General features: G+C 37.2%; 1 protein-coding gene across 1 annotated transcript; it reads left to right on the top strand.

Moving 5' to 3' along the window:
* The first annotated feature begins 6,262 nt into the window (after positions 1–6,262).
* On the top strand, positions 6,263–8,840 carry LOC124410892 (zinc finger MYM-type protein 1-like). The gene is made up of 4 exons (XM_046889593.1): positions 6,263–6,326; positions 6,410–6,696; positions 6,859–7,163; positions 7,301–8,840. The coding sequence occupies exons 1-4, from the start codon at positions 6,263–6,265 to the stop codon at positions 8,838–8,840; spliced, it is 2,196 nt and encodes a 731-aa protein (XP_046745549.1).
* Positions 8,841–11,918: the final 3,078 nt, after the last annotated feature.

The following is an 11,918-nucleotide window of genomic DNA, read 5'->3' as shown; positions in this document are numbered from 1 at the left end:
ACGCGAACGAAAATTTCTTTTTTCATTAAAAATGCTGTAACTTTTGAACCGTTTGAGACAAAAAAATGCCCTACAAGAATATGCCTGGAAATTTTTTTTATCTCAAACGGTTCAAAAATTATATCAATTTTGATGAACAAAATTTTTTTGCGTGTTATTTAAACGGGAAATTTCAAATGGCCACCTACACTTTCTAAGATTGAGCTGAAAAATTTTCCTAATGGGAGAATTTTTTTCTCTGTGAATAGGTCCTTTTAAGACCATAAACTCGCTTGGTTAGTTTCTTTGGTTTACTCTACTACACAGAAATGTACAATTTTCCATCAGAGAGAACGTGGATATTTCGGTACTTAGAGTCAAGTAAGGAGTTTACGCAGAGAAATTCAAATTTTGTTTCTTTTTCAATCTCAAAGGCCTGCAAGTGGTCATCGAAACTTGTGGTTTCGAGAACATGACAGATTAAAAAAAAATCAGAGCACTGGAGCCTATGTTGTTCACTTCTTTTGAAAAATATATTTGTGATTGTACCAAATATTGGAAAATCTTCGTGACGTATTATTATTGTCATACCTCGTTTGTACTCAATACTGTCTATTGTGGCACACTCAATTTGTTTGAAATTGAAGGCTGAAGGTAAATCAGGTCTTAAACCAGAAGGAATTGCACAGTTCTCACACCCATTTGTATAGGATGTAGTGGTTTTAAATGTGCTATTTTTTATTAAATTGTCGGCGAGACGTAACTGATTCTTAACGGCAAGCGTATAACAGAGATTTATGCGGTTGCAATTAACCGCCGCAGATTTTTTAAATAAACGATGATATCCCTCAAATCTCATCGCCCATAAATGCCGCAAGAGCCCAATAGTAGCCATAATCGACGCATAATGTACCATTAAATGATGTTTTGGTTTCAAGCAATCACCAAATAATTCAATGAACAGTTCATGATGTTCTTGTACCAAGTTACCGAGCAAGTTACACACATTCTCAGAAACAGAAGTACGTATTACTAATAGCAGAATGTTCCTCAATACCTTATATAGTTCCCATTCTTTACTACCTTCCTCCACGAGATCACCGAAAATTAGTCCGGCGTTTAACATGAAACATAACATTTCAGCCGCAGACATTTTTAAATTATATGATTTTAGGTCATGCTCATTTATAGGCGGCGGTGGATTACTGCCAGGCATGTACTTGAAAAACCTGAGTCTGAAATTTAATGTGTCTAAGCTGAATAATTTTTGCTTGGTTATTAAATTGTACAAAATGTGGGCCATTTCGTACCTGCACGCCCCTTCTAGCATATCATGCATTATATCAACGGAATAATTTTCGACCACGTGAAAACCTATAATCTCATTCCAGATGCAACGCTTTTTAATTCCTGTGCTTTTGACGCAATTCTTGATTAGATCCGATCGATAATTACCTTGGTTCGAAGTATTTTTTTTAATTTCGCAACACAAAGATTTCGATTCTTTTTTAGAAATGGTACAGAATCTACAAAACTTATTAGCTGAAAAACTTTCTACACAGCCTAACATAGAGTTCAAACCCAAATTATCTCCGACAATAAGCGCCAGTTTAAAAAACATGCGGATTTCTTTGTTGTCTACTGTGATAGTTATACCTTTGGTAGCAAGTGCATTGAGCTCTTCTGTAACTTTCCCATAAATACAGGACTTTGGAAAACGTTTCGCGTCATCGGAATGATTTAATTGGAATAAGAAAATATTGTCTAATTTAGATCTGTATTTGGGTGGAAGGCACGGTATTGAAACATACAAGCCAGACAGTTTGTAAACTGTAGCATGAGACCCAAGTGGATTTCCGGTTTCAAAATCATCCTGATAAAGTAGTAACGGCAAAACAATCTCGTCGTTACCATAAGTTTCAATTTTTTTTTTCCAAAAATTGGTCTGTATTACATTTGAAACAGAGTGATCGCAGTTTGATTTCAAGCATGAGATATAATCGAAAGTGTGTTTAAACACATCAGGTTTTTCAAAAAATGCTTTTAGGACTTCTCGTAAACGAATGAATTGGCCAGTCATTTTTACGTTTTCAACTAATCCTGCTCTAGATCTTTCTTCTGCATATCCGAATATAACTTGTTCTGGTTTTATATAGTATCCACGTTCTGTTAACTCTTTGAACCGTTTATGCTCTGTGTCTACCTCATTAAAAACACCCTGCAGCCCGTCGAAGAGACTACATAATTCATCTTGATATAAATACGTTGAACCTGAACACGACTGACACTTGTATCGGCGTAAAATTCGGACATCATTTCTAAGGCTTCCATTAATATCTTGTCATTATCAAATTGTGAGTTAGAATTTTGTACATGATTTTGGGCTTGTTGGGAATTGTGGACACTAGTAGATGTGGCATCGAAATTGCTTTCATTAGAATTAGAGTCAGACTTTTCTTCTTCTACTACAGTTATAGGTACCCTAGGAATTGTATTAGACGATAAGCGATCAATTTCTGACTCTGCGTCACCTGTCACCTGTGTTGTCTATGTGTTAAGCAATGATTCCGGAAACTCTTGAGCGTATTAAATGAACGGTGACACGATTCTGTAATGCAGCAGTAAACGACACTATTTTTGTGATGAATGTATTTGACATGGTCCTTCAGATATCTACCTGCTATCATTTCCTGACACTCTGTACACTTCACAAACATGACTGTTTATTTGAAATGTTTAGTGACCGCTTGAAACCATGTATGATAATAATTAATATAATATAAGTACTACTAGAGTAGCCGTATAAAACTAAATATAGTATGGTTAGTAAAAATCTGCAGTTCCAGAATTTCAACTACTTATTTTGTTGAGTAAACTAGGAACTTTTGAATCAGAAATAGAATTTCCGTGGCACTGAATAGTTTGATACTGCGCCGTGCTAACGGGTGGTGCGAAGGAGCGGCCGCTCCAGGGCGCCTATGTCTAGGGGCGCGAAATGGTCGAACTTTTTCCCCATAACTCTATTTCATATCAGCTGCTTTTGTAGAAAAGAGAATAATCAAAGACTCCCGTGTTACATCTTTATGGGCGCTGTAGCGGTAGATGCGACTCGCGGCGTCAGCGGTAGGACATCATTCGAGGCTAGATTTTGGATGCATTCGGGTCCGCTCGGGCCCGTTCGGCCACGTTCGGACCGTGGGTCGTACAGCCTCCCTACTCCATGGCGGGTTCCCACCACTGACTTATGTTCTCGAGTAACGGCGGCACTAGACCACACTATACTGGCGGACACTGCTGCAGGAGAGCTACAACGTATGATCAGTGGAGAGCTTATTCATAGAGAGCGATAGCTTATGCCACTTTTGCTGTGTTTTGCGATAGCGCAAGATTATGAATTGATTAGACATCTCTTCGAAACAAAATTTGTGTCGCTAGTAGACTATACCTGGACCATCTCTAGAAACTAAACAGGAACTGCACATGCGCCAAATGATTCAATTTCATTGGTCAGCGAAATTGCCCCGCGGAGTAATTTTCGTCAGCTAACCAAGGCGACCAACGTACACGAAATGTGACAAGGCTCTGAATATCTCGCGCGTAAAGTAGCGTATTGAGGTTATGTTGATATTTATTCCTACTCATCGTGAATTTTCTAAGAAAAGTGTCATTCAGCAATACCGTAGTTGATATTAGCAGATATTTAATCGACACAATAAAGGCGTCAATGGAGAAACAAATATAAAAAGCTACAGAAATTGGATCAGTTATTTATTGAAAGAAGAAAACTAAAATTAAATGTGGAACGTCATCAACGAGTGGGAGTCTAGACAAACTGAGGCAGGTAAGTAAAAATATTGTTTATTTCAAACAGATTCTTTATTTACATAAAATTAAAAATAAATGGATTGTTGAAACCCAGTAGAAGGTTGCTCTAGAGTAGATTTGTTACAGTGCAGTGCTCCGGAAGCCAGTAATCAGTGCCGATGAACATGAAATATTAAAATAAAATCAGTAACAAGGAATAAAAGAAATAGTGTATCTTGAAACACAAAGCTTAGGAGTACAAAAAGTAGCAATTCGTTTTTCTGTCGCAATTTATTGAAAATTAGTGGTATTCAAAACAATTAGAAGCTCTTGTCTGATGATAATATCTTTTAATATTTTCAGGTGGGAAACAACCATCATCGAAGCGAGACTAAAGTTGTCAGGCGTTGAAGCGTGTAAGTAAATTTCTGATGCTATGATATTTGCATATTACAATATTTTCACATGTATTCAATGATAAAATTCGTTTGTTCTGACAGACTTGAAGTTTCAAGTTTGGATAATAGGATGAAAATCCTACCTTACCTGATGGTCAAAACGTTTTAGTGGCTAGGACCCTAGTTTCTCGATTGGTGCCACCGTTCCAACCATCGAACCTGGTTGTTCCGTTGTTCCATTAGACAACAGGTATCCGAAGGAATTTCTTCTGGTCATCGCCACCTTCTGAACATCAGTCGTGGCAAAATTGAAGAGCACGACACGCTACAGATCATAGTGTTTGAATATTCCATTATTTTAGATCTATCGAGCCAATAGTAATAAGTTTGTTATTCAACAATTGCTGCTAACTAATTTTACAGAGCAATCATTCCCTGCACCATTGTAATCCAAGCAGTATTATTGGCCCGCATTATTTTTCAAATTTTATTATCGGCAGTTTTGATATTTTATTTTTCACTCTCTTGGTATTCAATTCAGATGAATAGTGTTTCAAGTGTTAAATCAGATTCCAAGGATGAATTTTGATGTGTAAACTGAATCAATCTCAATCTAAAAATGTTGGATAACTTCAGTTGGAAATGTCTTTAAAGTCAATATTAATCGACAGTATCATCTGACTAGCTAGTTGCAGCTATCATCCGTGCTTGAGCCTCGTTCAACCCAAGCAAGGTCTAAGGAATGCATTCACTTACTAGTACACGTTACAAATGATCACTTTGTCTACAATAGGACTTACTTGCTGGCTAACTTTTTGATGATGAATCTTTATCAGGGAGTTATCCGGTAACTTATTGAAAGCTTGAAACCAGATTCAATTTTATACTTTTACAATGGTCCTTCATTGAAACTGAGAGTTTGTGAATCTCCATTTATTACAATTAATTCTGCATCCCATGTTAAAACTGTTCGAAACAAAAAATCTCATCCTAAGATTGGAAATGAAATCTGCAATGCAAAAGTTATCTAGTGGCACAAGTTAAAAACAAAGAACCTTATAACGGTTTCTGCGACAGAGGGATTCCTTCCGGATATTCTTGTTACTGGATGATGTTCGGAGCACTATGAACAAGATATTGTATTGGATTTAGGTTTAAGTAAATATTTTCATGAACTTCAGTGAAAATTAGATATTCATTTGTTTCAAAGGAACAAGGGGTACAATGTTGAACCCGATAAGTCAATGTTTTCATATGAATGTTCTGAACATTACTCTAAAACATGATTATACATAAAGTTAATTGTGACACTGAGGCACATTTTGAAAATGTTGATTTTTAACTTGTGTCACAGAATGTTTCTAAGTTTTACTCTTCGGATTAGATTTTTTTAGATTAGATTTGAAATTGAAAGGAACCGTAAGATCTACAACTTCCTTTTCCAACCAGCAAAAGTGGCCGATGATCTCTGCATGTGTCATGAATTGAATGGGAAGAGAAGACATCAGCGAACAGCAGAGATGCTATTATTTTGGCTGTATTTTCTGTTGAAAGAAAAAAATTTCATTGTTATTCTTAATGTATGAAGTAATGAAAATGATTGAATAAATTGTCCACACCTACCTGCTTCGTTTCTTCCAAGCACCCAACATTTGAACAGAGAGCATCAGCATTAAATTCCGACAGTTCTTTTAACAATCAATTTTCAATAACAAATGCTTTCCAAGCCTTTCCGAGTGACTATCTGAATGACTTGAGATTCTAACCTCAAAAATGCATGTGAACTTCATCGCCGACAGAAACAGAGTTTGACAGCAGGGTCTCGGGGTGGCCAGACTGCACGGACAGCGGATTTAAATTCGCGCATGCGCAGTTCCTGTTTAGTTTCTAGAGATGGTCCCGGTATAGTACTTGCATCCGTAACGTTTTTTACTCTATACATTTTATTTGGTTTCGAATAGTTATCAAACAGGTTCATTTATTTGAGTTGCTGTTTTGCCTGTTTTCGAGTAACAGGTTTCAGTTTAAATATGTCGGCGGTTAGAAAGAAAAAGTTAGGCGCGGAATTTCGGAAACAAAAAATGGCAAGAGAAGCTGCAGACCAAAAGCAGCGTAGAATATTGACAACTTTCTTCAAACCTAGCTGTTCAGTTTGCGCCGTTGATGATACTCCGGTACTTATAGTTGTAATAGTCTCGATTCTGCACTTGTTTTAACTGAATCTGCAGCAACTAATGCAGCATCAACTGTCACGTCTGAAGATATTGCTGCAGATGATGTGAATTATGAGCCACCATCAAAAAGGCCATGCCCGGAACTTGAAGCCTCTCTACGGACAATAGCCATGAGTAATCGTGATGATACTGAAAATTCAGTTACAGAAACTTGCATGGTCCCTCAGGTTCATGCCGAGGAAGCTGCAAATACGCGATCAGATTTAGTTTCTTCGGACCCTGCTGATTGGAATATAACCGATACCTTGAGAGCAATTTTAGTCGAAAGAGGTCCCGTTCAAGTAAAAGAGTTTTCTTTTCCTTGTGATAAGAATAACAGACATTTTTCCGCTTTACATTACGAGCGTCGTTTAAAGAGTGGTGAAATATTCACTTGACCATGGCTGTTATACTCAATATCACGAGACGCCACGTACTGCTTTTGCTGTCTGTTATTCTCTAAGGATCGTAGATACTGGCCCGTCACAGGTACGTCTGATTGGAATCATCTCGCACAAAAAATTTCAACCCATGAAAAATCTGGTGAACATTGTGAAGCTTTCAAACAGTGGAAGGAATTTAGTTCACGTTTAAGACTGCACCAAACGATAGATGCAGAACATGAACGCATGATGGGCGTTGAGAAAAACTATTGGCATGAGGTTTTAAAACGAATAATTGCTATTCTACAATTTCTGGCAGGACAATCTCTTGCACTGCGGGGATCATCGAGTAAGTTATACGACTGTAATGATGGGAATTTTCTAAAGTTAGTTGAACTCTCGGTAAATTTGATATGACCCTGGCACAACACTTGCGACGTGTAACTAATCACGAAACAAATTACCATTACTTTAGTAACAAAATACAAAATGAATTGATATTGTTAATATCAAATAAAATCAGAGATCATTTGGTACAGTTAATCTCAGCTGCCAAATATTACTCAATAATTTTGGATTGCACGCCCGATAAAAGTCGCCAAGAACAACTCTCAATTATTATAAGATTCGTGACATTTGATGACAGACAGAACACCCATCAAATACGAGAGCACTTTTTTGGTTTTCTACCGGTTGTCATTACCACGGGAGAAGGACTCACTAACGTCATTTTAGATCAATTGAATAACCTCGGTATACCAATAGGTAACATGCGGGGACAAGGCTATGATAATGGCGCAAATATGAAAGGTAAGCGATCAGGAGTTCAGAACAGAATCTTGCAAATCAATCCACGAGCTACATTCGTCCCGTGCTCTTGTCATTCGTTGAATCTTGTCGTTCATGACGCGGCTGCTGCTTCTGGTGAAACTGTTGGGTTTTTCGATATAATTCAGCAGCTGTATGTATTTTTCTCGGGATCGACAATGCGATGGGATGTACTGAAAAGGCATATAACATCATTGACCGTAAAAGCAGTTAGCACAACAAGATGGGAGAGTCGTATCGATGCTTTAAAACCTTTGCGCTTTCAGCTCGGAGAGGTTTATGACGCTCTGATTGAAATTTCTATGGGTGAAGGCAGAGATAAGCTGACGCAACACGAAGCAAAAAGTTTGGCTGCACGCATTTCTGACTTCAAGTTCATATGTAGCATTTTAATTTGGTATGATGTATTGTCAAAAGTGAATATCGTTTCAAAAATGCTACAAAGTCCAGAATTACACATTTCGGACTGCAGCCAGCTCCTTTCTGAAGTGTCAAAATTTCTCCAAGAGTATAGATCCGATGAAAGTTTTGCTAATTTAATTGAACGTGCCAAAGATGTAGCTACCGAGGTAGAAGTTGAGCCTTGTTTTCAGCCGATCAGCGGTGTTCGTATGCGACGCAAGAAGAGGCACTTCGATTACGAATCACAAGATGAGACACTATCAGATCCGACAGCAAAATTTAGAGTCGATTTTTTCCATTTCATAATTGATACGGCGATGTCTTCCATCGAAGAGCGTTTCAAACTGCTCCGGTCTCACAATGATCATTTTCAATTTCTCTACAATATCACCAACTTGAGAGCTGCAAGCGATTCAGATGTTCTCAAAGCTTGTCAAAAGTTGTCTAAATTTCTAACTGATGGAGACAGTACAGATATTGATGATGCCATTGATTTTTGCCAAGAACTAAAAGACTTGTCGACCTTTTTGCCAAAAAATAGCACACCTTTAGAGGTACTAAATCACCTGCACAAGTATGATATGAAATCTATGTACCCAAATACTGTGGTAGCGCTACGAATTCTTCTAACCCTTCCAGTTTCAGTCGCTTCCGGGGACCGTAGTTTCAGCAAATTGAAAATAATAAAAAACTATTTACGTTCTACCATGAGCCAAGAGCGTTTGGTTGGGCTATCGACGATTTCTATAGAATCCGATCTATGTGAATCGTTAGACTATGACGAACTTATCGCTGAATTCGCAAGAATAAAGGCACGAAAAGTTCAGCTTTGAGTCCTGAAGGGGGGGGGGGGGGGGGCGCCACTAAAACAGATCGCACCAGGCGCCATATGATTTAGGCACGGCGCTGGTTTGATACAAGGATTGAGTCACGAGAGCAATTAAAACAACAAGAGCAGGAACCGAACCAATTTTTACCTAAACGGGTGATCTGATTTAATCTACCGATACGTAGGTACTTATTCAGAATCTGTAGAATCAGAGCTTGATTTCCCAACCGTGCTAAGAGATTTGAGATCGGAAATCAGACTTTCCGTGGCAACAAATGGTTTGTCGCAAGGAATTTTGTAGAAATAAATTTGCAGGAAAAACCATACCATTTGAGACTCTGATGGGTAAATTGCATTTAGAGCGTAAAAAGATTTGAAGCAGAAATCAACTGCTGCTACCAGCGTCTGAAACGTATATTTCACATCATTGATTACTACATACGCCACTTCCAACTGTTCTGGAGGCCCTACAGCGATAACGACTGGTTGACAGGTCAGTCCGTTCTTCTGTAGGAATTCGTTTCTGCTGTCGAGCGCCTCTTGCAAGGCACAGATAGCCTGTAAATGATTCAAAATACTGCGTTAAAAATTAGTAGCACTGAATGGAATCAACATTCCAAAATGAATTTCAAAGTTACATGGATGTTCGAGTTATTGAATTTTCGTTAAAATATTTTGTAAGATAATTTTTTTAACCGGTTATATCATTTAAAATCGAAGAATTTCATATCATCTCTCAAGTAACAGATAACCTTGGAGTAAAATCAGCATTCAAAATTATGAAATTTGCTTGTTGAAATATTATGTTGAAATGATCTTACATTTATCCATAAGATAAAACCATAACCCTGTTCCTTCAGTGTTGATAGGTATTTCTTTTTTTTCCACCAGCCTTGGTTTTGACTGGTCGGAAGAGATAAGGCAGCACTTGGAAGGCAGCAATTTCTGAAGGAATATTTTCTGGAAATCACCCACGAGTTGATATTATTGTATGACAGTTATAATCAAAGTGAACCAAATTTTTGGTGTGACTTAACCCGCACTAACCTAACCTCATGCTACTCCGAAAGGACTTGCTGATTTTACCAGCCAAATTTATATGTAAAAAAAAAGAAAAAAAGAAAAAAAAACAGCTGACGTCATGCATACAACATATAACAAAGAATAGCAAAGACAAATTACTCTAATTGAATAATTCTATTACTTTTTTTTTTGTATGTGGACTTGAGTAATAGAAAAAATGTTTGAAAACTAAGGTGATAAAAAATTTTCAAATCAAAGGTTATAACTTCACTCCATATTGTTGTTAGCTTATGGTATACGATTTCACAGAATTGGATGTCACTTACGATTGTTTTCCAAAATCTCTTTACATGCAGCTCTGCTTTTGGCTATCTGTAAAATACCTTTGGCCTCTTTATGCCAGTATCTGATCAAGGCAGTATCATCAGCAAGTTTAAGCCGAGCAAAGTCTAACTGAAGCTGAAAATTGAGAGAATATGCATGATATGGTACCCACATAATTAAAGTAGCATGCAAATCTGATTTGAAATTAAATATTTACCAAGGTTGCTCCAATTGGCGATTTCAGAAGTGGGTAGTCGTAATAGTAGTCGGCGATACCACTCTTAGAACTCCTTAAAGACGAAGATCTGTTCCACAATAATTTAATCGTGTACTCGTCATCCAACGATGCAGATTTAAGCTGAATTAAAGCTTCCTCTGCTTTGTCTTTTTCCTCGCTGGTGCTAGAAGATACTTCCTCGACTAGAGCAGAACCATTAAGTCCACATTTCTTCAGCTTCTTCTTAACGTTACCGTATCTGGCCCACAACTTTCCTGAAGCTAGTGATATTCGTTCGCCATTTTTGTAGAGAACATAATACATCCCCCGTCTCTCTTTTGGAAACAGGCAGACTATTTCAGAACTCCAAAGCTCAAAGTCTGCTTTTGTCAGTCTGGAATTAGGCATTACATGTTTACTAAGAATATTGTACATTAGACTAATCACATTTCATATTTTTCTTTTCTTTCTCTCTCGCCAGCGTGAGACTAATGGCGCTATCTCTTGCACTCATACCAAAGTGAAATGATTTGAAAGATTTAACTTGGCGCGCACTACGTGGAAGAGAATTGGCGGTGATAAAAAAATTTATATTTGTATGCTATCTTATGATGTGATTAGATACATAATTCATGAACTTTTAGTTTTGCTATAAAAAAGGTTAGAGAAAAAAAAATACCTGGCCACATGTTGAGACGCAACTTTTTGAAAACTCGTTAGTTATAAGAATGGGTAAAAAAAAACTTCAAAAAAAAGATTGTTTCTGTAAACGGGGTTTGTGATATCGAGCAAAATAGAATATAATTACTGAGTTATCCCCAATTTGACCTTAGACATACACGAACGAGCACTTGTATAAATATATATGAATATACGTACTTGAGAGACTTCTGAAGTAGATTATCAATTATAATTTGCGTAAGTTGATTTCTATCGGAGCCCGAGAGGCTAGCTTGAAACAACAGATACTTGCCTGTAACTGACTGACGAAGTAAGCGTCGAAGTTTCTGAAAAATGCAAATGAAATGATGATTTTACAACAAATATATTCATTATACAGTAGAGCGTCAATTATCCAAATTAATTGGGACCGAGACCCATTCGGATAATCAAAATTTCGGATAACCGAACAGTGTGAGGAAAATTCTGATTCGTTCAATGTGCATACGTATATGTACATGTATTTCAAACAGATGGACTACATATTTTCTTATTTGATACATTGTACTTTTCGGTAACATCTATAACGCTTACATAATAGATATTCATATGCTGTATAAAATATATAAACTAAAAAACAAGTGTCTATACATACTTATATTAATATTTTATAAATGGTGGGCGTTATATATATTTGTTTATTTCTTTGGGAAAAAGTCCTCGATTTTTTTCTGTTTTACAATAGAAGCTCGTTTCCTTGCAGCCAAATCCCGCAATCGTTTTAGGAGAAGTTGGGTTGGACAACATTCAGGTTGTATTTCGTACCACTCCATCGCCGTTTCCAGGCTTTCGAAGGCC

The sequence above is a fragment of the Diprion similis genome, chromosome 10 (assembly GCF_021155765.1).
Source record: "Diprion similis isolate iyDipSimi1 chromosome 10, iyDipSimi1.1, whole genome shotgun sequence".
NCBI classification, from domain to species: Eukaryota; Metazoa; Arthropoda; class Insecta; order Hymenoptera; family Diprionidae; genus Diprion; species Diprion similis.
Note: the sequence above shows the minus strand (reverse complement) of the source record. Positions and strands in the feature narration are given on the sequence as shown.

Bases quoted from the DNA above. Each gene is read 5' to 3' on its own strand.
- LOC124410892 (XM_046889593.1), top strand. From the start codon at position 6,263: ATGGCAAGAGAAGCTGCAGACCAAAAGCAGCGTAGAATATTGACAACT. The intron at 6,327-6,409 runs GTTCAGTTTGCG...CTGAATCTGCAG, and splicing joins AACTTTCTTCAAACCTAGCT to CAACTAATGCAGCATCAACT. The intron at 7,164-7,300 runs GTTAGTTGAACT...AAATAAAATCAG, and splicing joins AATGATGGGAATTTTCTAAA to AGATCATTTGGTACAGTTAA.